The sequence below is a fragment of the Ailuropoda melanoleuca genome, chromosome 4 (assembly GCF_002007445.2).
Source record: "Ailuropoda melanoleuca isolate Jingjing chromosome 4, ASM200744v2, whole genome shotgun sequence".
Classification (NCBI taxonomy): Eukaryota; Metazoa; Chordata; class Mammalia; order Carnivora; family Ursidae; genus Ailuropoda; species Ailuropoda melanoleuca.
In genome coordinates, this window is record NC_048221.1 from 32,049,680 (window position 1) to 32,077,607 (window position 27,928).

A 27,928-nucleotide genomic window follows, 5' to 3' on the forward strand; every position below is an offset into this window, starting at 1 on the left:
GTTTCTGGGTTTCATTGATCTATGTGCCCATTTCTTCACCAATACCACACAGCCTTTGTTACGGTGGCTCAATAATAAGTCTTGATATCTGGTAGACTGATTACTCTAATTTTATTCTTCTCTTTCGAAACTGTTCCAGGGGCACATGGGTGGCTCAGCTGGTTAAGTGTCTGACTCTTGATCTCAGGGTTGTGGGTTAAAAAAAAAACAAACAAAAAACCAAACTTTTCTAGCAAGTCTAGTTCTACTGTCTTTCCATAAATTTTTAAAAATTAACTTGTCTATATTAACAAAAAACCTGAGATTTTGATGGGATTTTGCATTAAACCTGTATATCCATTTTGGGAGAGCTGACATTTATACTATACAATTGCGTCTCTCAACCCATGAATAGGGGACATCTCTCCATTTGTTTAGACTTTGATTTCTTTCATCAATATTTTACAATTTGTAGCATATAATATCCTGTATATGTTTTGTTAGATTCACATGTAAGTGGTTTTTTTCTGGAAGTAAATGTGAATTATATTTTATTTTGAATTTTGTTGTCCACATGTTCATACAGATATATATGTATGCTTATCTTCTATCTTGTGATCCTGCTGAACTTATTGTAGAACTTTTTTTGTACATATTTTGTGATTTTGTACATTTCTTGTGTACACTCATATAATCTGCATACAGGGATAGTTTTATGCCTTCTCTTTCAATCTCTAAGTCTTTTATTTCTCTTTCCTGATTTATTATCCTGGCTAGAACTTCCAGGATCATGTTGATCAGGAGTGGTGGGAACCGAGGTGCCTGTGTGGCTCAGTTGGTTAAGTGACTGACTCTTGGTTTTGGCTCAGGACATGATCTCAGGGTTGTGACATCAAGCCCTGTGTGGGGCTCCAAGCTCAGTGAGGAATCTGCTTGTCTCTTTCCCTCTGTTCCTCTCCCCCCACACACTCTCTAATAAATAAATCTTAAAAAAAAAAAAAGAGTGGTGAGAGCTAAAATCCTTGGCTTGTCCCCAGTCTTGCAGGGAAAGTTTTTTTGCTTTTTTTGTTTGTCTATTACCACTAAGTATAATGAGAGCTGTACATTTTTGGTAGATATTATCAAGTCAAGAAAATTCCCTTCTGTTCTTACTTTTCTGAGAATTTTTATCATGAATGAATTTTGTCAAACACTTTTACTGCACTGATGAATATGATCATGTGATTCTTTTATCTTAATATGGTAGATTATGAATTTCTTGTATTCCCAGGATAATTCCCACTTGGTCATAGTGTATAATTCTTTTTCTTTTAAGATATTTATTTATTTAGCACATGCCAGGGGTGGGGGTGTGGGAAGGGGGAAGGCAGAGGGAAAGAATCTCCAACTGACTCCGAGACGAGCGTGGAGCCCAACGCAGGGCTCGATCCCAGGACCCCGAGATCATGACCTGAGCTGAAACCAAGAGTCAGTCACTCAACTTACTGAACCACCCAGGCCTCCAGCTCTGCAGTTTTCTTTTTTCTTTGACTGTCCTTGTTTGTTTTTGGTAACAAGGTAACAATCGCTTCATAAACATAATTGCTAAATGTTCCTCTATTTCTATTTTCAGGAGACTGTGTAGAAATTTAATACTTTGAGCAGTTCTCCAGTGAAACCATCTGGGCCTGGAGATTTCTTTTTCATGAGTTTTTAAATGACAAATTCATTTTCCTTAATAGTTATAGAACTAGTTAAATTATCTATTCCGTATTGGATGAGTTGTGGTAGTTCGTGCTTCTCACGAAATTGGTCCATTTTATCTGAGTTGTCAAATTTATGTGTGTAGATTTGTTGGCAGTGCTCTCTGATTACCTTTTAATGTCTTCAGGGTCTGCGGTGATTCCCTGTTTAATTCCTAATGCTGGTAATTTGTGTCTTCTCTAATTCTTTCTCTTTGTCAGTATTGCCTTGTTATTCTTCACTGAACAGCAGACCTTCAGCTTCAATCCATTTGAGTGTAACAGATTTACTTATATTTTCATTTATTTTATAGTTTAATTGGCCATTTCGTTTTTCTTTTTTAGTAGTACATAAAACTGAGGTAAAGCTTAACAGAGAATCTTGATAATAGAGCCAAAGTGCAGCATTTTAAAAATTGACTATTATTCATTAAAAAATTATATTACCTAGGATTTTTTAAGTGGTTAAACTGTATATTTTTCCATTTTTAGTCAAGGTTGTTTATTAAATGTTTAACTTTGGTAATATGTATCATATATTATATATGTATATGTGTGTGTATATATATATATATATACACACACACACACACACATAAGTGTATATAAGTTTTATAATTTGGAAAGACTTTTCATATCTATGTACAGTAATCTCCCCTTATCCACAGGGGCTAAGTTCCAAGACCTCTGGTGGATGCCTAAAACCATAGGTAGTACTGAGTCCTACATATACCATGTCTTTTCCTATACATACATACCTATGATGACGTTTAATTTACACATTAGACACAGTAAGAGATTAACAATAACTAATAGTAAAAGAGAACAATTATAACAATATATGATAAGAAAAATTACATGAATGTGGCCTCTCTCCCAAATACCCTTCTTGTAATGACGTGAGATGATAAAATGTCTACGTGATGAGATGAAGTGAGGTGAATGACATAAGCATTGTGATGAAGCATTAGGCTGCTACTGATCTGACAATATGTTAGGGGATCATCTGTTTCCAGAACCAAGTGACCACGAGTAACTAAAACCTGCACATCAGGGCGGGGGTGGGGAGGTGGTTTCCATATTCTCAAATTTTAATACATGTACCGTGTTTAAAAAAAAAAAAATCAACTTAAAATGGATCAAAGACCTGAATGTAAACTATAAAACTTCTAAAACAAAGGTAGCAGAAAATGACAGCTTTATAACTTTGATGTAAACAAAAATTTCTCAGCCAGCACACTAAAAGCACAGCCCACAAAAGAAAAACACCTATAAATCAGACTTCCTCAAAATTAAGAACTCTGGGCTCTTCTCAAGACACAGTCAAGACAACGAAAAGAAAACTCAGGCTGGGGGGAAGTGTTCACAAAACACAAAGATGATATAGGAATTGTATCCAGAATGTATGAAGAACTCTTAAAACACAACCCAAACCAAACCAATCCAAACCAAAACAAAACAAAAAAAGTCCCTGCAACCCAATTAAGAAAAAATAAGCAGAAGAGTTACTTTTTCTTAATGGTTCAATATATTCTTTATATACTATGCCATTATATACACACCAAAATGCGGCTGTCCCACTCTTCAGGGAAATTATTAACCTTATGCTTCTTCAAGCTCCTTAGACTCAATGACTGGGATGCTACGCTAATCGTTTTTCTGGACAAAGCTGGTTGAATTGTACAAAAGATAACCAAGAGCCCGTCCATGATCAGTCCTTTTAGATGTAATTTATCAGCACAGCCACCAGCGAGTGGGAATGAAGGGGGATGACAGAAAGGAAGAGAACTTCAGGGAGGAGGAATGGTATACTTTACTCTATAAAATAGACTTCTCCATTTTCGGTGTAGGCCATCTCCCAGTTCTCAGGTAGAGGACCTAAATTATCCTCTGCACAAAGAGGTAGGTATTGAGGGAACTTCTGAGAAGCGTCCGTGATGGGAGCAGCGACGATGCTACTATTCACAGGGGGTAGTGCTGTTTCTTGGAGAGTGTGCTCTTCTTGGTCACCAGAATCGGCTGTTAAATTGCAGAGAGGTAGAGAGAGAGAAAAAAATTCATCAATCATATCCCAAACCAGGAAGTTCACAACTGCATCTTTATTCTTAAAAGCCCTCACTCTTTCCTAATTGCTGGCCATCAACTCTATTCCATTTTATTTAGATGGAAGTTCTTCCAATAGAAAACATCAAAATGATGGATCACATTTATTATACCTAAAAAGAAAGAAGCGAAAGACATGCTCAAATAATGCATTACTCAAAATCTTGAAATGCCAAAGAAGAAACAAATTCATGACTCAAAACCTCAAGTCTCTTGTACTAATAAGCCCATGGAAACACAGACGAAGCCATACTCTTCCTCTTAGGTCTCATTTGGTTTCATTACTCAGCGGGCCTTGGAGGGTAAGAAGAAAGTCCATGCTGAAAACTCAGATACGGTGGCATCATTAACATTTTTGTATCAATTATTTAAAACATTTTTGGTAGACAGTGGCAAAGATCAAAGACTGGCACATCCAACTGGAAAGTATACAAAACTTTACAATATAGACACAGCTATACCAGTGAGTCAGATTCAAGCCTCTTTTGGAAAAGCGAGGTGAATGTTCCTGTGAAAACCAAGACAGGTACCCCCAGAACAGGATCATGTGGGTGGACTAATTTGACTTGGGTCTTAAGAGAAGTGAGTCTCCTTGCCTTCTCATTAACTAGAAACATCAAGGAGTGATGTCATCAAAATATCCACAAACAGCACTGCTGACATTCTGGCTGAATTTTTATAGAGGCCAAGAATATTAAACATCATTCTCCATGGAGCTTTAAAACATAATAATCAGGGGTTGTAGTTGTTTTCTATCTCCCACAGTAATTCTCCTGTAGACATTTCTGATTTCTGAAAGCAGACTGAGGAATAATAAAAGACTGTTTTCAAAGCTTTCTCTGATGAGTAGTGCCCAATGACGCACATGAGAATGAGAGTAATTCAACATTTGGATGGAGGACATGTCTAGTGTATTAAACAAGCACCTCCACCAAAAATCCACCACCACTGAAGAGGCTGCCCTGCGTCTTGCCTATCTTTTCACAGAACCCCCTCTCAGACCTCCCTTTGCAAATCCGTCCATTCAAGGTCCTGCTGGTCTAGGTGGGGACTGACTTAAACCCACTCCTGGGTCATGTGGTGGTTCCAAGTCGTGTTATCACTCTTGCCTTTGTGATTGGATCAGACACGTGATCCAAAGCAAACCAATGAATGTCAGGCACAGAGTGTTTGCTGGAATTAACCTCTTGATGCTGAAATTATTAAGCAGACAGTCTCATGCTGTAGGTGCTCGTGGCCATCTTGACACAGGTTGGCAAGACCTGCCTTAGAATTAAGCTGACAGAGAGGAAAGCAGAAATGAAAGATAGAGAAAGTCACCAAATGGCCCTAATTGAGCCACTGATTCCATGTACTCCTGGCCTCTTCAACTGGTTGATCCCCTAAATTCTTGCTTAAGCCAATTTGAGTTGGTTTTACAGTTTGTATCCGTGACTGCAGATTAAGAAAGCAACTACAATTTTGATGTAGAAAAAGGAAATTAGGCCAACACGGAAGAAACATTTTGAAATTACTAATGAGTAAAAGATAAATTCAAAGCTTGGTAAGATTTAAAAGAGTCACCCTTACTTCTCTAGGAGCCAACATATATTCCTTTCTGATGTTTTTAGAATGTACACTTCTCACACGTAAGAGGACATAAACATAAACCTGGAGAGATGCTAACATGCAGATTCTGACTCCCTACTACAGAGAATAGATTTGGAAGAAGGTTCCAAAATGTGCATGTTGAAAACCCAGTGATGGAGATTCAGGTACAAGAATCATACTTTGAGAACAGAGATAAGAATTCTCCAAAGAATCAGTAGAACTTTCAGCTTCTGGGGGGGAGGGCTTGTCCTCCTGCCAGAGTATGGAACAAACTCCCATGTCTGCAGTGCCAGGCCAGAGGCATAAATGATAGGTCTAGAGGGAGCACTGGAGAAAGAGTACAACCGGACTGAGGGGAGCAGGGAACTCAGTGCGAGGTAATTAGCATCCTGAGGAAAACCAGACTCAGTGTTTCCAGATCTCTGATTTTTCAAGAGAAGGTGGAAATCTGTATTTTTATGTAAAAGCTCCCAATATTTCAATCACAGTTCCTTAAAAAAAATATATGGCACAACCAAAAAGAGAGACAGAGATACTGATTACAAGCACTGACTCAGGAACTAGACTACCTGACTTTGAATCCTGGCCTCACCCTTTTTAATGTGGGCAACACATTTGCCCTCTATATGCCTTGGCTTCTTAATCTATAAAATGGGGATAACCAGAGCAAGCCCGCTGGGTCATGGGGAGGACTGCGTGAATAAAGCACTGAGGACAGCACCTAGCACCGTTAACAGTATTTGTTAGCTGCCCTCATCATGTTCCTTCATGAATGCTATTATGATTAACCTTTGTCTCCAGGTCAGATCTGGCCTGAGGAAATGGGCAGAGAAATGACAGATGTGACATCAGACCACAGACCAAATCACAGGTTTGCCTGTTTCTAGCTGTGTGACTTCGGAACAGACTAAATACCTTTCTGAGCATCTGTTTCCTCATCTGTAAAATGGGAACAACACAAAAGCCATGAGAACTGAAGGACTAAGGACACATAAAATGCTTGTCTGGCACTCAGTGTGGGTGTCATGGTGCTCAGGACTCAGACCTGCTACTGGAAATGCAAATGTACCAGAAGCAGGGGTCATCTTTTAACACGATATTTAAGAGCTAAAGAATATGAGCGGGGCGCCTGGGTGGCGCAGTCGTTAAGTGTCTGCCTTCAGCTCAGGGTGTAATCCCAGCGTTCTGGGATCGAGCCCCGCATCAGGCTCCTCTGCTATGAGCTGCTTCTTCCTCTCCCACTCCCCCTGCTTGTGTTCCCTCTCTCGCTGGCTGTCTCTCTCTCTGTTAAATAAATAAATAAAACCTTTAAAAAAAAAAAAAAGAAGTATGAGGACAATGGATGACATCTGATAATTTTAAGAAAAATTTTAATTAACCCATTTTATTTTTTAAAAATACTTTATTTGACAGAGAGAGAGAGAAAGCACACAAGCAGGGGGAGCAGCAGAGGGAGAGAGAGAAGTAGGCTCCCACTGAGCAGGGAGCCTGATGAGGGGCTCGGTCTCAGGACCCTGGGATCATGACCCAAGGCAAAGGCAGATGCCTAACCAACTGAGCCACCCAGGTGCCCCAATTAACCCATTTTAATAGAAACAGGATGTAACAGGAAAAGGGTCGTGGCAATAGGTGGGACATAGATATAGGAAATGATTCGGCATAACACTGAGTATATATAATTTATGTTAAGAAAAAAAAGAAAGAAAGAAAGAAAGAAAGAAAGAAAGAAAGAAAGAAAGAAAGAAAGAAAGCCCTGCCAAGATTCCAAAACCCCAACTATGGGAAGGGAATATTAGCGCAATGGCAAAATATCTAAGTGTCTGTAATTTCCTAAGAAAAAATGAAAGTCCCTCTAGCAACTAAGTCTTATTTTAAATTATCGAAATTTTTTTTACATATTTTCCATGTCTTCTTAAAAAATGCTATATTGAGGTATGATTGACATAAAAAAGCTATAGATATTTTTTATTGAAAGATTTTTTTAGCTTCACTGGGGTATAACTGACAAAACTGTAAGATATTTAAAGTGCATATCATGATGCTTTGATATGTGTATACATTGTCAAAGGATTCCTCCCATCTAATTGATTAACCAAAAAAAGCTATAGACATTTAATGTAAACAATTTGACATGTTTGGCTTTCTGTGTCTTCTTTCCAGTTCAACAGAACCTTAAACAAACTCATTCTCTCAAAGAAAATGGAAAGTCCAACAATGAGAGGCTGGGACAAAGTACAGACTTATAAATTCATAGCCCTAATCATGGCTTTGACTTTGACATATGCTCTGATTTCAGAAAATCTTTCATTTGATTTACCAAACATTTAGGAGCCCTGCTGTCACTCTCTTACTAAAGGTTGCCAGTGGATCCAAACAACATAGGTAGAAGGGATTACTGGAACACAGGCTGGGTGGGGAAGCCTGGTTCTCCCACTGTCTAGTGGGGGAATGTGTACTGTTCCTCAGTGTTCTCATCTGCAAAATGGGGACGGTAATGCCTAGGTTGCTTACCTCTCAACATTTTCAGGTGGTTTATAGGATACATGTGAAAATGACTTGTAAACCATAAATGAATATAAATAACTTTTTCATTTATAGTAAATAAGAAGCTTCCAAGCATTTACATACATATACGCATACTTGGGGGCTTTGGAAGGTGACTCTGAGAATATAAGCTCCTGTCAAAAATACATTTCTGGAGGGGCACCTGGGTGGCTCAGTCGTTAAGCGTCTGCCTTCGGCTGAGGGTGTGATCCCGGTGTTGTGGGATCGAGCCCCATGTCAGGCTCTTCTGCTGGGAGCCTGCTTCTTCCTCTCCCACTCCCCCGGCTTGTGTTCCCTCTCTCACTGGCTGTTTCTCTCTCTGTCAAATGAATAAATAAAATCTTAAAAATAAATTAAAAAAATACATTTCTGGAGCCTATATTACATGACATCTACTTTAAGATTTAGGGACATCTCCAACTGCCTACAGAGCTAATAAACTTGATTTAAAACACTAATAGCACACTGGATGAGCATGCGGGCTCTGAAGTCAGCTTGTGGGGTTGAAATGACAGCTCTGACGCTCACTGGCTTTGTGAACTTGGACAAGCTATTAGACCTCCCTCGTATATGTGTAAAAAGCTTAGCAAAGTGCCTGCCACATAGCCGTGAGAAACATTAGCTCTTAAAGTAATATCATCTCTTGACATTCCAAAGCAATGTTTTATCATTGCCTACTAATGGAAAAGAAGCGTCAGCAGTCTCATGTTCAATAACAGGGGGGCTGCTGGGAGAAAAAAAAAAAGCCTTGAAACACAATTAAATAACATTTGATGTCTTTTAGAGGGGGTTAATGGATGCACCAGCTACTTTTTAATTGTGGTGGTTTGTTACAGATTTTCCATGCTGTCTAAAACAAGGTCCTTATACAAATGCTTTTATTCAGTGTAAGTAACTGTGTGCTTCGGTCAGCAGTGTAACTCTACCTTCACGAAGCACACATAAAGAGTGTTCATTCTCAAGGGCTTGTGTAGGTCCGTAATTGAGGCACAGTTTGTAGAAGACTGGCCTATTGCTTTGTGCTCAACGGTCAGTTCTGTGGGAAGTATCTGGGATGACGTGTCATTGCTCAGCTCTAGCTTCAGTCACTGGCGATGGGAAGGAATTGTGGCCACCTCCCCCGGATGCTTCTGGCCACAAGTCTCCTGCTCTTTTGCCTGCAGACATTCCCAGTAATTTGTAGGCATGTCATTTAGATATTTCATCCCTCCTTCAAAAGACCCAAAGCAGAAGTCAGCTAAGATAGCAGCAATAGCATGTTAATTAAAAATATCCCAGTAAATATTTTTAATAGCTCCATGATGTTTCTCTCTTTGTATATGAAACTCACTCCTTTATCATAACTCTCCCAACCAGGAGCCAAGACCTCATTATGTTACTGTCACTCTACTCTCCAAGTGGCTGGTGGATTGCTACTTAAAGTGGTTCAGAGAGCCAAATGCTTTGACACAGCTCGTTTGATACGCATATCATAGACTGGTAGTGTCAATTATTTGAAAGAATTTATACGAGTTAGGGTATGACAGGTTGTCAGCTGTCACAGTTGTAGCTTGGTAAGTGAGGAGGCATTTATTCAACACACTGAGGATGCCCATCACACGTATATCTGAAGATCATTGTCTCTCTGCATCTTATCGACTTTCTTAGTGTTAAGGACAGGAAGCTGAGGAAGGCTATAAGGTGGTACTTGGCTTTTGTGTGGGTGTGTGCACAATGAATGACCAGACTGATTTCAGCAATGATGACCTGGGCCCCAAAGTTTTTCTTTGATGCCAGGATTTCAAGGGAGTAGTCAGTGAGGTCAGAATTTCTGAAGCGTGGCTTTTAGAGACAAAGATTTATAATGGCTAGAAACAGGAAAAGCATTAAAATCTATAGTCAACAATTCCTGCTTTATTCTTGCTTTATACCAAGAAATCTACTCAACAAATAGAGGAGAAGTAAGGGCACACACATTTCTTGGGGACCATCCAGTCCGCGTGGTAGAACTATTTCAGTGCACATCACTCTGAAGGTCTTATTTCTGTGCCCACAGCTATGTTTTGGGTTCTATTATGATTTGCTATCCTTATTTGTTGAAAGATCAAGACACTATAATGTTAGCTACTTCTTAAAAGAAATATTACCTCTTTTTCATAATCTGCTTTCCTATCAGCGGGGACTACTATACATGAATCAAGTATTTCTAAGCAAATGAAATGAGCTGATTTCAATAAATGCATATGTAAAAGATGGTAAATTTCCCCTAGCTATTACAACTATAGGTCAGCCCCTGGCCTAACCATTCTAATTGGAAAATGGAAATTTTCGTGGAATCAAGTTCTTAGAGCTGGAAGGGGGAACTTAGATATGTTTTAACCTTAACCATTTTACACATGAGAGAAGTTAGATATTACGTTCATAATAAGACAACCACCGAAAACCAAGAAGCTAGGATAAGAGACTAGGTCTCCTCTTCTTTATCCAGTGCCTCTTCCAGAGGGGGTGGGTTACTATTATGACAATAAAACCACCAGAAATTATTTTAACTGTCATCTTGGAGAATTTCTAGCTTCTGAGCTTAATGAATTAGAAAACTTTAGAGAGGTCTATATGGGCTCTAGAAAGCATTCAACTAATACAAGCATTTTCCTAAATATTCTATTAGATTTGCTAGCGCAATACAGAGTTTAACTAATTTCCCCTTTATTGGAATTGAGTCTAATCAAGTAATGACTGAAGCATGGTGATGTCAGGAAAGGTCACTAAGAGAGGGTTAGATCTCATATGCTGCAAACAGATAACTTCTCCATAGCGATACTCTAAAATAATTGAAGAAACTACTTAAGCAGAGGAAAAACAGGAGAAACAAGCTTTCTTCAAAGTCACCATATTATAAACTGGAGTGACTCATGTCTTGTGCAGTTGCTGCATTTTGAGTTACTATATAAGGTGAAACGCCTATGAAGCAAAAAAATAATTTGAACAGTTCTGGGTCACAACACTAACCCAAGAAATATATATCATAACCTCTGTGAACAGTGCCCCTAAGAACTGTGCAATACCCAGCCTTCAATAGTCTTACCCAGAGGCACTGTCCTTGAAGATCCCCTTATAAAATACAGTATACCTAAGCTTGGGGGCAGATGGCCCGAATGTATATTTAAATGTATAATGCAATGAGTAATATATGCTATATAATATAGAATACATATGTAAGATATAATCAGGTATTTATTATTTTTCCATCTTTCTCCATTTGGGGGCAAAGAGATAAATTGCACAAGTTAACTGAACACAGTATATAGTTCAATTATAATCTCTATTTACAAAGGCAGGAGATAAAAGGATGCTGCTAGCCTTCCAGACAGCATCAATGGATATCAAACTGTTAAACAAATTCTCATATTTCTCTTTATAAGCCGTCAGGCATAATTGTGGAGCAGTGTCAAGACCAAGAAATAAATTAACAAAATACAAATATTCTTAATACATATCATTTTGAAGAGAAGGAAACAAACAATGCTGATTATTCTTGATTCCCTTCTACAGACATTTCCCTCTAGCCCCTTTAAGATATGTGGGTGAAGTTAAAATAGTCTTGCAAAGAAGCATGAAAATAGATCAGGGAAAAGACCACCTCTTTCCCAAGCCTTTCATGGTCAGTTCGAATTTTTTCAACCCTTCTGAATAGTTCTTGAGAAAAGACATCTTTTCATCACTCTCTGCAAAAGCCTCACACCACCCCTTCCCCCAACTCCATCAAGGGGGAAGGTGGTCTGGTCTTTACCTGTAAAGCTACTGTTCATTTCAGGAACGTCATCCTCTTCCTCATTCTCCGCGTGGACTATGCCAGCATTTTGCATATCATTGTAGGACTTGGTTCGCTTTGGGGTCGACTGCTTGGAGCCAGGCTGAAGGCTTTGCAAGGCATCCGTCGTGATCACTTTCCCACTGACTGGCTGGCTAGGAGGTTTGGGTGTCCCATAATAGTTTCCTAGGTGATGGAGAGACACATTTGCATGTTTTAGAAAGAATACTTTGTGGGTTTTTTTTTTTAAGACTTCACATCTGAATCTCTCAGAACATTAAAAAAAATTTTTTTTTTTAACTAGAAAACCAGAACACACTGTATTTCATTTCTGGAATAGGTTACAAGAGATGTTCCTACCCAGCTAGACATGGTGATTTCAGAAGTCAGGAGGAAAGCTCCATTGTTTAGTTGCAAAGAACCTACTACTAGGGCTAAAAACAAAGCCGGCTGTACTGAATAGCAAAACTTCATCCTCATTACATTTGAAATTCAATTGGTCACCTTTTTATATAAATGCACCAGCATAATGCTGAATCCAATTTAAAGTTAGCTTCAGAGAAAATAAAAAATTCATTACTGCCAGCACCCTTACATGGCTACAAAGTCAAGGTCACCTTCCCTTAATAAGGGGACTCCTTAAGAGGGAATCAGGGCACTATTTAAAAAGGAGGACGGTGAACACCACGTGGCGTCTCTTTAACTGAATGGCAGGCTTGACTCTCAGGGTCATGTGGGGTGGGAGCAAACCCTTGCCCAGTTTTAACAGAAAACTGTGTCAATGGTGGCATGGTGGCCACACTTTTACGAAATGTCCATTTCACTTTTAGCCACTTTTCCCAACGTTTGACTCAGTGTGCTAAGTGATTCTGAGCAGCACCTGAATGGATTTTTACATTTTATTATTTTATTTTAATAAGTGTGCATATTTATAATGTGGGCTAAAAAAAATCTAGCTACTAAGTTATGGTAGTAACGTAAAGTTTACTTTAAAAATTAAGTGAAGAAGCAATACTTTTTTAAAGTGACCATTTAAAATTTTAAAAGGCAGCTATATATAATCAAAAGTAATTGAATAAATAATAGTAATGGCAGCGATTAGAGTTTCCTTTGAAAACTTAAAAAATAAGTTATTTTAAAGAATATTTCAAGTAAATGTTCAGATATGGACAAAACCATAAAGGTGATGCATGAACAGCCAAGGTTTGAAAAATAGAGCTTATAATCAATAATATGCAGTGACTACATGATAAAAAACATCAGCACTAGAATGCCACCAATCCAGTCACCATCACACTCTTCTAAAGGAAGGCCAGAAAGATAAATTACACTGAGTCCTTCAATAAATCCTAAGCAATGTTTGTAATTCTTTGCTTAGTAAAGTAGAATTTATACATAATAACAAATCCTGTACACACTGTTTCTTCCCAAGGAGTCAACCCACTGTCTAACTTCAGTACCTAATTACATAAAATACACATTGTATTACACAAGCACAAAAGCAAAAGGAGACAGTAACACGTTGCTCTGCATAAGACACATAGGTAGTCAAGAAGTGGCTGCCACTGAGCCTTTATTTTATAATTCAAAATTTCTTTTTTATATATATTATTTCTTTAAAATAGTTTTTGAAGCACCATACTTATGAATATACATACCCGCTTTCTTTGACAGTGTGGTGTGCAGAGAAACTAACCACACGAGTTAAAACGTGCAGTAGACTAATGGGTACCATGTTTGATTTGAAAGACACCCAAGTGAAACATACAAAACACATTTTGGAGGCTTGTACTCAACTCAATCATCATAGTTCTTTCACAGAAGATGATGGTATCAATTTCTTCAAAAAACTTGCCAGGTTGCCAACTTAAAGGTACAAGTGCTGAATTCAACCAACTTGAAGAAAGGCAACCCATGTATGTTTTTAGAGGCTAACGCGTGTTGCAAGGAACAATTACCACATGTATGAACCAAGGCTCTTCTTGCATTTCTACAGAGGTTACATCTAAGGACGTCCTACGTCTTTGTTGAAGTTTAAAGTAGGCCACAGTGTTGACTTTTTCATGAACTGAAGACTATTAATGAGGTTTAGGTAAGTAAAACAGCTAACTATTTAAAAAATCATCTTCACAGGGAAGAAAAACAGAGACAAACTCTAATGAATTTAATTCTAATTCTTTCTGATCACTAATACACCAAGCATCATGCATTTTTGAGTTGGAAGTTAAATAAAGACCGATGTCTATGTAAGACTCCTCCAGTGAAATTTAGGACCAAAGGATGAGTCCCTTTATTCATAATTTTATAATTATAATTTTACAAGCATTATCATTCACTTTCAGTGCTATTAAACCAAAGCAACATTCAGGAAACTGTTGTCGCTTGCAAATCAATTAAAACGTAGATATCCTCAGTTTATGACAAAAATAAGTGTTTGGAAAAGAAAAGTTCCACCTAAATTTGACAAATATGTGTGGATTTTCTTCAGTTTTCAAGTTCAGAATCTTTCTTAAGTTAATAAATGATTAGCAGATTTCTCAATGCAACTATAAACTCCCCCAAACAATCCACTTATTCATAGTTATTTCCTGTTTCTAAAAATTAGTTTAAGATTGGTGACAAAAAAAAAAGTGCATATTATTAGGGTGAACCATATGCAATGGCTACTGTAGAAGACAAACTGTCGTATATCAGCAATCTCATTCAGGTTAACCTAAAGGATAGGCATGAACTGTACCTGGTAAAGTGGTAAAGAGAGAGTTTGGCTTTCAAATCCTAACTGGCTCTGTGATCCTAGGCATTTAACAATTAAATAAACAAACAAACAAAAACCCCTGTTTGTCCTCTTCCGTAAAACTTGGATTCTAAGAATACCTAGTTTCTATCTAGAGCACCTGTTTTGAGGATAAAAGGAGATGGTCCACTGAAAGCCTTTAACCCACACTAAAGTCGGCCACTACGCTAAGGCTCGATAAATGACACCTCATGTTGACAGTTTCTGTTTCTAATCTTTCAAATGAGCTCATTCCACCATGATGGAAGGATTAATGAGACAATGTGTCTGAGGTGCCTGCCACAAGACAACTGAAAGCTATTTCTTTACTCTTGTAAAGGAACAAGCAACAGAACCTGCCAATGACCAAATAGCCTTGGGCAAGTTTTTTACCCTCAGTCTAATACTTCCTCTGTGAGACAGAAATGACAGCCCGAGTGACCCTAGTGACTGCACAGGATCAAGTTTTGTAACTTTCTGGAAAGTACCCTCTAAACTATAAGGGGTTATAAGTGGGAAATGGTGTAATTATTCAAATTCCTCCAGCATTTCTTATTTCCCATATTGCCTAGAGACAAGAAAGAAGAAGAAAAGAAAACTTATTTCTAGTAGTTCTCTAACTACAGAAGGTTCAACTTTCCTTCACAGATATGTTTTTCCCCATGTATTCTAAAAATTAATTTGCATTACTCACTACCATATAAAAATGGAATGTTTCTGATTAAAATCTGGGTATACTGAGAAGTGCTGCATGACAAACAGTAAGCTCTGGTTCCTTGGATGCTGTCTTTTCCAGGCAATGTTGATGACAAGTGTGTGACCACAGCCAATTCACCTGGAACACACTTGCTGAACTAAGGATTTCTGCAGAGAAGTTGTTCTCTTACCCTTGGTGCGTCCCTGTCCTTGCCCGGCCACAAGAACAGCTTCCCTAAGGCTGTTGCAATGTGAAGGAACGGGCACACAAAGGGACTTGGGCACAGGAGGGAGGGAAGGAAAACTAAACCTTCAAAACAGCCTCAATAATTCGCACATTGGTCTTAGTGATATGATTCTGGGTGAATGTGGTTTCGGTGCCCCGACTTGTGGTGGGCGGGATTATGCTGACATCCCATGTTGTCTTCACCACAGGGTGGGCAAGATGGGTGGTACACTTGCCATGGGCCAGTCACCACGGGTTCCACTGCCTCGACCCGCCCTCTTCACTTTCCAAATCTAGCTGGCTGGCCCCTGGGCATGTCCCATACAACTCACCCCCTCCCCCACAGCAAACTCTCTGTATTATCAAGTCCCCACGCTGGTCAGCACCCGGCCACTCCTAGCCATGGTAGAGCGCAAACTTCCAGAGAGCACGTGCTCTGTATCCACCCCCTGTGAGAAATACGTGGATCATTTAATGGTATTAAATAAAAATCATATGAAGAATTATAAGTGATTAAAAATTGATTTGGGTTATCATCTGGCAGGCTTCACAGTTTCTAGGAGACATGAGCCTGACTGTCCTATAGACTCCACGTTAGCCAACAGACATTTCCTGAGGTGGCCAGGCATCCACCCAAGTGGGAATGCGTGTGTCTCTGCTGCTATTTTCAAAACTGGCTCTACAATAAAACTTAACAGGGGTGGTGGCTGGGGAGGGAGGAGAGGGCAATGAAAGACAGAAGAGGAAGCCGCTGCTGGCCTTAATTAACAGGCACAATCTTTGGCCATGACCAAGCCTAAGAAAATATTTTCTGACATGCATTTAAAAATTAATGGGGACTGCAAATCAATTTTTAGAGCTTGATAAAATATTTAAGGAGGACTGTAACCCTGAGTTTTAAGCCAGAATGAATCAAATCTATATGGCCTCTCACTTTGTACAAGTTTAGTATTCATTCATTTCCCTACAAGGAACTTTTTTTTTTTTTTTTTTGGCCAGGCACTATGCTAGACACTAGAAATAAGATATAAAAAGGGACTAAAACATGATCTTCACACATGCTCTGTATGGTATACGTCAGTTTTCTTAAATGTCGTGCAAACCATAAAGTTCTATAGCATGGAGATTCTGGTTGAGTGGGTCAGGGAAGGGCCTGAGATTCTGAATTCCTAGCAAGGACTGATGGGGCACTGGACCACCCTTTGCATAGAGAGCAGAGGGAACCAGGTCAGAGAAAACCATTCCTCTTTAGTAGGTAAGGAACACGGAGGCCAAGAGTAGCAGAAATGCCTGTCTTAAGAGTCACTGGTTGGTCCAGGGTAAACAGCACTCAGGTTCTTTGTCCCCTAGTTTGTAATTCCATATGGGAGGTGGATGTGGGCAGGGTGCTTGTCTGCCCTCTTCCTACAGAACATGCTTTTGAATTATAAGCCGAACAGGATGGTAGTGACTACCAATGGCTGGGAACCTACAGTATACGTCTTCGGTGGGGCAGTATCACCCCCAAGGGGGCAAAAATAGGTTTGATTCTTTGGGGTGTGGCAGGATAAAAAAAGCCTTACTCTTTTTATGTGTAAAACTCAGATGTGCATAGGTACTTAAGGCTCTAGATATCCAGCATATCTGGATATCTGGATATCCTAGCCTCAGGGTCATGCCATTACCACCCACTTGTCCTCAGAGACTGTATCACTGACCACCCCCCCCCACTAGATCAAAGCTGCCCTGAAGGGTCTTCAGGGAACCACGTACCTCTCCTTCCTAATGCCCTTTGTTGTAATTATCAGATGGTTGAATTTGCCACTATCTGTCTTTACCTCTAGACCACAAGCACCACGAGAGCAGGGACCACATCTGCTCATATACACCACTGCATCTCCAGGCCTGATGCAGGCCCGGCACATACTGTCATTAGGCATTCTCTGAGAATGAGTCAATACACAAGCAGAGACAGCACACAGGAACGCCCGCCCGGACGTTCCTCCACACCTCTATCGTGGGTCTGGTTTGTAATAGCGTGACTCACGGCAGCTTCTTCCCAGTCCATCAATCACATCTCAATGACCTCAGATCCGCACTGTTTCACTTTCCACTTGCTTGCTCAGCACATGATGGTATCACTCGTAAAACGCCCATCACTTTCTTTTTACTCTTCCTTTTCTTTTTACTCTTCCTTGTCTTACCTGCTCCACCTTCCGGAATCATGATTTGCATGCAAAGAATGACAATAAGCCACTGTCCTATAATGAGATGTTTGTTCTTGCTGCCGCCACTTGGTTTTGAATTTAAGACCAAAGAGGGTCATATAACTTAATAGCTTTGTGACCCTGAGCAAGGTAAGGAACCTCTCTCTCTGCAGCCTCAGTTCTCATGGTATAAAGATAAGAACAGTACTCATCTAGCAGGGTTTTTTGTGTAGATGAAATTAGATACTGCGTACAAAGTACTCATCATTTGGCTTGGAACAACGTTAGTGCGCAATGAACCCTAGCAGTCTTAAGGGGCACCTACTGTTGGAGGCCAATATAAGCTCTAAAATATAACAGACGGTATTGGTATCAAAATGTATACTTAAAGAACAACATGGACCAAAATTTACCCTTATTGTGCACCTATCATGTGACTACCCATACGTTCACTTACTCTAATCTTTATTAATAATCCTATGGAAAAAAAGACATCAGAATTCCCATTTCCAAATCAAGACAAGATTCACACAACATGTAAATGATGACTGGCATTTACACACACATTTGTCTGTCCCCAACATCCATGTTGTCAACTCCAGGCATCTTTGAGGATCTCTACGCAGGAAATGCAGCAGAACTACCCTGGTCCCAGCCTCTTCATCTTCATATGCAGACGAACAGCCAATTGCAGCACAGATTCCCTTTGGCTACTTTCGTTATCAACAGAGAACATTCCATGGTGGAGTTTGCCAACAGAGCTTATCACAACAGACGGCTTCCAAGGCCTGCCAAAGAACAGGACTCCAGACCGTCTCGTTTTCCTCAATGACAAACAAGAACTCTCTTCACCCCTGCTTTATCTCTGTGTCCCCAAAAAGTATACCCTTGGCAGCTGCTTTTTTGTAGACCTTCTAGGAAGCAAAACAATAACATTATTGAAGGCTGACATCCCTCTCCCTCATTGACATGCAGAAATATGCAACCCATAACTCCAGTTTGAAATGTCACACTGGCACCGTACTTCCATGCTGGGGGAAAACCTTTGCAATGCTCAAAGTGTATAATCAGCCTCTTCTACCCAGAGACATTTGTAAAACAGGCATGTTTGGAAGCACCCCCACTGAATAGTTCATCCCTTGTAAACTCTCTCCTAGAGAAGTCCCATGGGCTGGCTGAAGCAGCAACCTATCTTGCTGAGTGAAAATGTCAACAAGAAAAAAATAAGAAAGAAAGAAAAGCAAGGCAAAGAGAGATGGTGCAGCTGATTTATTTTAAGCACCATATCAAATAAATTTGTTCATTGCCACAATTAGGAAGTTGAGCCAAGGACGAAAGACACATTTATTTCTGTTTTCTTGGCCTTGATGTCAAATCTATCTAATGACAGAATGAGGAGTTGGTTCAAATTGCAAAGCAGAGATCAATTATGAGCTCCACTAATAACTTCTATGCTTTGTGAGGGACAATAGTTAGATTCCTTATATAGACAGGTAGGGCCTCTACTCCGTTGGAGTAAATCCCACTCTCGGCTTTCTAGCTGGTGGCGCGTGGAAAGTTTCATCATGCAGCCTCTAGCCCCGCCATGCAGCCTCTAGCCCCGCCACCAAACCTGACCTTTTTCAAAGTTTCTTATCTCAGCAAATGGTACCAGCATCTACCCAGTTATGTAAGACAGAAACTAGGAGTCATCCTAGGAGGACTACCATCACTTGCATCTTCTATCTCCTTCTGATAACTGCTACACTACCAAGTCCAGCTTTTTAATCATATAAAGTATCTTCAGATTCAGTCAACTCATCACTACCACCACCACTACCACCACAGTCCAAAGCTAACTCCATCTAGGGTTACCAGATAAAATGCAAAACTAGATGTTCTATTTTTTTTATTTGTTAAATCTAGCAATCTAACTCCAGCTCAACCATTAGAGCTCACTCCAATTATTACCTCAACAGGAAAAGCTATTCCCAACTCCACAGAGGTCAAATCTCCCCAACCTACAGTCTTCTCTATAGATCCTGGCACACTCACAACTACACACTTATCTCTGATTATTTGCACACTGTGCCTTGTGCACTAGAAGAACTAGGAGGGCAATGATCATATCTGGTTCTGCTCACCATTTTATTTTTAATGAATAAACAACTGATGAAACAAACTAGTCAGGCAGTCTACAAAAGAGGTATCCATTTCCAGGAAGCAGAATGGGAAGAAATACTGGCATCTCAGTCCTGCCTGTGACTTGGGTGACGGGCTTTTGGCCAGCCTTTATCCCAATTCTCTTTCGTGTCTTAGACCAGTCTCTCCCTGGATCTCAGTTCTGTCTTCTCAAGAAATGACCCCACCTCATTTCCAGCTTTAAAATCCAACAACCCTGCAAGTCTAAACCCCAAACATACATTGACGGTTACGCGGCCCTGAGGTTTTGCTGCTTCATTCTGCTTGTCTGCCATTTCACATGTCACATGTACGAAAGAGGATCACCACCGCTCCGCAGTAACATGCTCTTTGGGAGGATTTGAAATTACCCTTTTTAAAGGAGCTTAACTCTTAAACATGTGCTTAGCTCTCTGAAGTCAGCTGAGTGAGAAGTGAAGGGCTCTTCTCAAACAGGGGCTCCCCCCACCCTGCAGAAGCTTTCATTCTAGAGCTGCGCTGTAAAATATGGCAGCCACCGGATACCTGTGACTATTTAAAGTTAAATTAGTTTAAATTAAACTAAGTTGAAAAGTCCATTTCTCAGTGACAATAAGCACGTGCAGCTAGTGGCCACCATGTTGGGCAGCTCAGAACACTGAACATTTCCATCACTGAAGTTCCGTTGCATTGCACTCATTCTAAAGGAAGGAGGGCATAGCTCTTTGTCCCTCCCTCTCTAGGACCAATGTTCTGACCTTCTCTCAGCTCATCCCACTTGTTCTCTCTGGATTCAGGCCTCGAGGCTGGTGACGACTTCCAAACTGAAACACCAGTCCTGAGTCTCTCACTTGAAACCATGAGGTCCTCCGACAAGCTTCAGTAACTGTCACTTCCACAAGGGGGTGTCCTCTGGTGGGAGGTGAGATGTAGTGCCCTTGCCCTATGCTCCTGGAGCACCCTGTTTCCCTTCCTGGAACACACACCACTTCTCTTGAAACTGTTCACTTTGCTTTACAACACTGAGGGGCAGCGAAGGATGGACCGTGGGGCTGGACAGCCCGGGTTTGGATCCCAGCTCTGCTCCTGGCTCACCATGTGAACTTAGAGAAGATAACGAGGCTCTCTGGGTCTCATGCTCATCTTCGGTAAAATGGGAGGTCAACTGTATCTACCTCACAGGATTGGTGGGTAATTAAGTGAATTGGTGCGTGTAACACACTTTGGAGAGTATCCAGCACATAGTTGATGCTGGACAAGTGCTGGCAAAGATAATAACTGAAAAGCATGAGCGTCTTCATAGGCAGAGCTGCTTTGGTTTCCTGTCCTGTACATCACACCTCATGCCACGGAACACCATCTGATGCAAAGCGAATGCTCAACAAATACTTGCTGAACTGAACTGTGTATGTGTAGATGGGCTTGCTTGAACACCACACTGCTGGGAGCTTACTGTATAGTCATACTCAGAACAGTGTTAGTGAGATATTTATGCCCGGATGCTCACTGCTGCCATGTTTACAAAGCACCAAAAGTGGGAGTGAGGTGGGTAACATCCTAAATGCCCACCTGCAGGGGACTGGTCAGCATACACTGGGATACCTCATAGCATTTTAAAAGAGCAAGATAGAACTGGATGGGGTAATGTGGAAAGCTTTCCAAGATATGTGAAGTAGGAAGGGAAAGAATAGAGGGAAAGGGAGGAGAGACCACAGGCTCATGCCCTGTGTGTGTACCTAGATCCTTTCACAATGGCTCCCTAAGTGAGGCAGGGAAGCAACTTGGACTTAAATATGTTTACGTTCTTCACTATAGTAAGGATTCCATCATGTACATTTATTACTTTTACTCAAAATGAGCAAAGTGGCTTGCATTAAAGAGTGTGTTGTAGGGGCGTCTGGCTGGCTCAGCAGGAGCCAGCCAGGCACCCCCAGTTGCATGAAGAGCATGCAACTCTTCATCTCAGGGTCATGAGTCTGAGCCCCACACTGGGTTTAGAGATTACCAAAAAAACTAAATACCCCTAAAAAAAAAAAAAAAAAAAAGAGTGTTTTGTGCCATTATGCTAGACTTGTCCTCTCTGGAACCAGGACAGGCCAAGAGAGAAAAACCTGAGCAGGAAAAAAGACGGTGAGTACCTGGGAAGTAAATAAAGATGTTTTACTGGCAAATACACTGGCTTACTGACTAGTAGAAGGGGGAGGGACTCCACCAGGGTGGCAATTCCGGACCAGTCGTGTGTGTAAATACAAGAGCTAACACTGACTGAGAGCTTACATGTGTCAGACACTGTGCTCAGCCCTTTCCAATTATTGTCTCATTTAATCCTACCTATGAGGAAGCACTATTATTATCCTCATTTTAACCGAAGGGAAAATGGAGACACGGAGCATTAAGCAACTTGCCGGAGGGGACACAGCTCCACAGCAGAGGGGCTGAAATTCCATCCCGGGCAGGGTGGCAGCCCAGCCTGCACACTTGTTAGTATCCAAGAGACAGCCACCGTCGGGGGCCGTCCAAGGGAGGCAAGGACAGAGGAAGTTCTCTAAAGATCTATCCAGCTCTATTCCTGTGACAGTATCTGGCATTTAATAAAAATTCCATTTTGCTTCCAGCTTATAAGAGTCAACATAATACACTTCAGTGGGTTCCAAAAAAGTATGAGCTCTCTCATATGGTAGGGAAATTATACAGCTAAAAGGTCAAAGGCTGACACACACTGAACAATCAAATGGCTGAAAAACGGAATGGTTTAATGCTGGGCATGAGAAAATTTCAACTCCAAAAAAATAACGGAGCAACACTCACAGAACGACAATTTTATAGGAGATGATCAGACAATCTCTGAAAAACGTTTCCCTGTTGCTACCCACCACAAAGTTAGGTTCAAGTACGGACAAGTTATTTCTACGACTTTTTAGTTACATCCAGGATATTCTTCTTGGGGTTTCTGGGCAAGAGTGTGAGGATCTGAAAGTCACACTGAGCTGGGTTTGGTTCCAGGCTCCAGCATTCCAGCGATACAACCTTGAACATGTTCCTAAATGCTACTTGGTCTCAGCAAACCCATCTGAAAACTCCGTGATTATAGTTACCTCTGTCAAAACGATACAATCAAATGGGAAACAAAGTGACTCCATCTATATGTCATTTGTAATATAAACAACTGAAGAAAATGAGTGTATCCTTCTTGTTTCCCAGACAAGTTGTTGTCTACACCACATGCTCTGCTTTTCCAATCTAACACATACTCTGGCATTGCACAACCACTCCCACCCTCAACCTTTCCAAAAATGCAAATGGATGTTTTCTTTCTTTCTTTTTCTTTTTTTAAATTAGGGAATTCAAGCTCCCCAGATGGGGATAATAAGGGATTTCAAATAAGGACAATTCACTTTCTGCAAATGAAAGAGGACTCACATTTGCCTTATTATGGGCCACTTGAATTTTTAACTGGGTTCACATTTGCAAGATGACCTTGAAGAAGCTCCTGGTACATCCACTTAACCTCCTTCCCTCCCCTCACTTGTAGGCTTTAGTGAATTATCCTTGCTTTGGGTTTTCAAAGATCCCCTCCCAGTTCCCCAACCACTTTTGCAACACTTCAAGGAAGCTGAGACAATTGAAAATTAGCAATGTACTCAAGGGAAATACTCCTGAATTCACAATCAGAAATTTGATTAGCATCTAAACACAGCCCAATGTATATTCACAATTTGGAAATAAGCAGTAGATACAAAGATAATGCTCTTCCCCTCCCCCCCTCCAAGAATATCAAACCATAATCAGCATACCTAAGATCCATGACCATTACTTAACTGTTAGCCACTGCCTGGAACATGGGGTATTATCATATCAAAGCTATAATATTGCTAATAAAATAATAGTCCACTTTGTACGTACGTTTTGTTTTTTAAAGTCTACTCTTGAAAATGCCCCTGTGATCACCAAATAAATCCAAATTTTCAAAGATTATAAAGACGTACACATAAAAATTTGACCAAGTTAATAATCTGACCCAGTTAATAGTATCATATTATGCCCTTCTGTCTCTAATTATGACACTCAAAGGAGCAATCTAGCTACAATATTGTTTTCAGAAAATGTATGCTGAATTTTTTCCCTACATTTGGCTTTTACCTTGCTATCGTGTCTGTGGGATCTCGTCCTATAGACGTATTTTCACTTGTGTGAAATGATTTATGTCCATGTTATTCAATGCAGTAGTGTTTTGAAACATTAAAAATATTTATCCAAAGGGAACTAGTTAAATAAATCATGGCCATGCTGATACAAAGAGATTACATAGCCATTTAAAAAACAAAACAATAAGTGCTCTATTACTGAGACTGCAAAGAACTAAGATTAAGGTACCAAATAGCATGTGTTGTATACTACCGTTTTGTATAAAATAGGGAAGAAATGAGAACACATGCAGAGAACACACATGTTTATATATACACATGGCACATGTGTCCTTGTATTTACATAAAGAAATTTCAGAAAAGGTAATCATAAACTAATGGCATTGGATGTAATATTGAGAGGACGGAGAATTTGAAATTAGGCAGATAAAGATAGGTATATGAAAGAGATTACTTATATGATACTTCCGAGATATTTGGCTTCTTGAGCCATATACATGTACTATCTACTCAAAAAATACATTAGAAATCAATTAGTGGTAAAAAAAAAAAATGAGATTCTAGGGGCTCTTGGGTGGCTCAGTCAGTTAAGCATCTGCCTTCAGCTCAGGTCATAATCCCTGGGTCCTGGGATGGAGTCCTGCATTGGGCTCCCTGCTCAGTGGGGAGTCTGCTCCCTCTCCCTCTGCTGCTCCCCCGGCTTGTGCTCTCTGGCTCTCTCTGTCAAATGAATAAATAAAAATCTTTTTAAAAAATTACATTCTAGTCCTTCAATATTAAAACAACACCTGTAAGGTCACATTTTGTGATTGACCATGATTCTTTTCCCTCTTTTTTCTAATACCATGCAAGCCCATATTAAAACAACAACAACAACACCACACACAGAGTCTTCAGTTAATAAAGGAGAAACCTCTTGGAGAAAAAAAAGCCCCAAAACTACTTTTACAGAGCTCCACAAAGCCTTACTCCATATATTTTATCAATCATATTAAGGTGAACTGAAATTTCCTACAGCTGATTGGACTTCACTAGTTCACAAAACACTTTTGGCCAGATAGTGCCCAAGAGACAGGCAGGCTCACCACCATCCCACAGATACGCTCACCTTCATAGGTGCCGACTTCCAGAAGGGTCCCACTCTGCTCGAGGTCCAAGAACTCCTTCACAGTCAGAAAGTTATAGTCCACGCCAGGCACTTCTCCTTCTCTGGGAGATCGGGTTGTGCCTGCAGCAGACAAGACAAATGCACAAGACACCATCAGTCAACGAAAACAGGAAGCTCCCAATTCGGTTGTAATTAGAATAACCTGTTCTGTAGGCTGGAGTTCCTAAGCCTGCCGACCTATCTGCCCAGACAGGGACCTGGTAGAGACAACTTCTTTCTAACAGCACAGCATCCTCACTTCCACCCTCTCATGCCTGGGATCTCTGAATGGGAGAAAGAGCAAACCACGCACAGCTGGAGAGCCTGGGGTGAGTTTTTTCTCATTTCTTAAAATGCACTGAATGAAAAAGGCAAACTGGATTTTAGACAGACAACATTCCCATTCAGCGGCTTTTAGGACTGCAGTAGATACTAAAAAGGGATCCACCTTAAGCTCACAGCCTAAGGGGTTTATATTTTTAACACAGGCCTCAAAATTCCTGTGTTCCAAAGTATATCCGGCAAGTTCCAGTGTAATAAGCCCTTTGAAGAAAATGACACCCGCTGCATAAACACATCACTAGAGAAATGCAGTTGCCCGAGATCGGTGGTTGGCTATCTCCCAGGGATTAAAATGCTGCTGCTCTCCGTGTAATTAATATGTTTGATGAAAAGAGGCCACCCGTAAGTTCTGATGGGAAAGAAGGGGCACTGAATTTGCTAGAAAATTCTCCTCTTGAATATGGTCATTCTCTCAATGACTAACGAACACAATAATTCTTACGAACAATATACGGTCTCTAGAGGATTTGAGTCATCCAGCTAAGGTGCTAGGCTCTAGACCTATCATTTTAGCCTAATCTCAACCAGAAGAGTAGAAGCAATGTGGAAGGAATGTGGTTTACACACAAACCGAGAAAAGAAGACAAACTAAGAAGCAGTTATGTAGTGTGTACTTCCTTGTTCAATGTTATAAAAGACTGAAAAAGAGCAAAACACAGGATTTCTGCTCTTATATTCAAGTTAGGTGATATGATGGACATAACTCATTCTGCAAGCCACCACTACCTGCGGGGGCTTTAAGGTCGATGTTTTCCTACATAATAAGCAGGGATTTTTCTGTATTCCTAGGAACTTAATAAGCAACGATTTCCTCCACATCCTAGAAGCTTTAAAGCAATTCAGTAACCAACTGTATGTACCTTGTGGCTCCAATGTTCTCTCATCACTTGCCTATGAGAATGATCATGTCCACGCACCTACAGGGGCCATCCAGAGTTTCTCGTAAGTAAAAAAAAAAGGGGGGGGGTGCCTGGGTGGCTCAGTCGTTAAGCGTCTGCCTTCGGCTCAGGTCATGATCCCAGGGTCCTGGGATCGAGCCCCACACTGGGCTCCCTGCTCAGTGGGAAGCCTGCTTCTCCCTCTCCCACTCCCCCTGCTGGTGTTCCCTCTCTCGTTGTGTCTCTCTGTCGGATAAATAAATAAGATCTTAAAAAAAAAAAAAAAGAAAAAGAAAAGAAAACCCTCAACACTTGTTGCATATTTAACTCAGGATAAATGCATTTTAAATGAACCTAATTTTTCTAATATCTGAAATCAGAGTGTTTTAAATAGCCGCAAACTCTCCAACATATGGTTGTATTGTACACATTTGCTTATCAGGCCCCGCATGCTGGGGCTTTCCGGTAAAGAAGCCTGCTTGTGTCCAGAAGTCCATTCTTGTACTATTTCCTGATTTGTTCGCATTTCAGGCTCCCCTGGCAGATGATGACAAGCCCTTTCAGGTAGCTTACAATTTTTAAGTTGAGATCTCCAATGTTAGGCACATAGTAGGTACTCCAGAGAATACCATATACTGTTGCCGAGCAGGTATCTGCAGTAGGAATGATAAGTTCAAGGCTTGCCCCTCCTCCCAACTTGTGGTCTTAGGCGTGTTCCTTAGCTTCTGTTATTACTTGGTTTCCTCATCTGTGACTCAGGGATAATAATGGTACCTACACTACAGATCTGCTGTGTGTACTGAATGCAGTAAGCCTTTTAGAAGACTCAGCTCAATAATCATCAGCACATATGATAGTCTATGTCACTGTTAGAATGAAATGAGTTGACAGAACACTACAGTTCAAATGCTATATATACCTCATTACATCTCTCACTAGGTTTCTTTCTTTCTTTGTTTTTTTTTTTCCCCAATAAATATTTATTAAGGTCCCAATTCATGCCAGGCAGCAGTTCAGGCACTGGGGAAATCCTGGTGAAGAAGACAAAGCCTCTACCTTGGTGAAATTTATATTTGACTATGAAAGACAGAAAACAAATGCGTATGTGAATATAACAAAATTTCAGATGGAAATCATCTTCCATAGGAAACATGGGATAAAGTGCCTCAGAACAATGTAGGTTAAAGGGTTAAAAAGTATCTTGGAAGAAGGAAGCACGCTGGGGAGGCGGGAAGCTATTTAGATGGGGATTAGGGAAAGCCTGGCTAAGGAGGTGCCACCCAAATGGAGAGCCCTGCCAAGGTGCCGGGAAAGCATTCCAGGCAGGAGGAAGGGCCAAGAACTTTGATGCAAGAAGAGGCTTGGTATGTCAGGGGAAGGGCAAAAAAGCCAGAGTAATGGTGACAGAGTGATGGAAAAGGGTTAGTTAGGAAGGCCACAGCAAACACTTCATGTTTTATTCTGAGGAAGACGAGAAGCCATTGGAAGGTTTTCAGCAGTGGGGTGCTAGGATTCATTTTAAAAAGATCATTGAGCTTGACAGAGAACAGGCGCTGGGCAGAGTAGGGGGAGGTGGGCAGGAACAGAAGCAATGAGACCAGTGAGGTGGTCATTACAGGGTCCGTGGGAGAGAAAGTCAGGTCACGAACAAGAAGAGCAGGTGGAGCTA

General features: G+C 40.6%; 1 protein-coding gene across 14 annotated transcripts in view; it reads right to left on the bottom strand.

Moving 5' to 3' along the window:
• The window catches only part of MAGI1 (membrane associated guanylate kinase, WW and PDZ domain containing 1), a 671,552-nt gene that overhangs the window by 95,553 nt on the left and 548,071 nt on the right, over window positions 1-27,928 (bottom strand). For all 14 annotated transcript variants that reach the window (XM_034658615.1, XM_034658619.1, XM_034658612.1 and 11 more), the window contains exons 3-5: window positions 25,001-25,120; window positions 11,707-11,913; window positions 3,518-3,719 (exon numbers count right to left, since the gene is read on the bottom strand). In XM_034658615.1, the coding sequence (XP_034514506.1) occupies window positions 3,518-3,719; window positions 11,707-11,913; window positions 25,001-25,120 (529 nt within the window). The remainder of the gene's footprint in view (window positions 1-3,517; window positions 3,720-11,706; window positions 11,914-25,000; window positions 25,121-27,928) is intronic.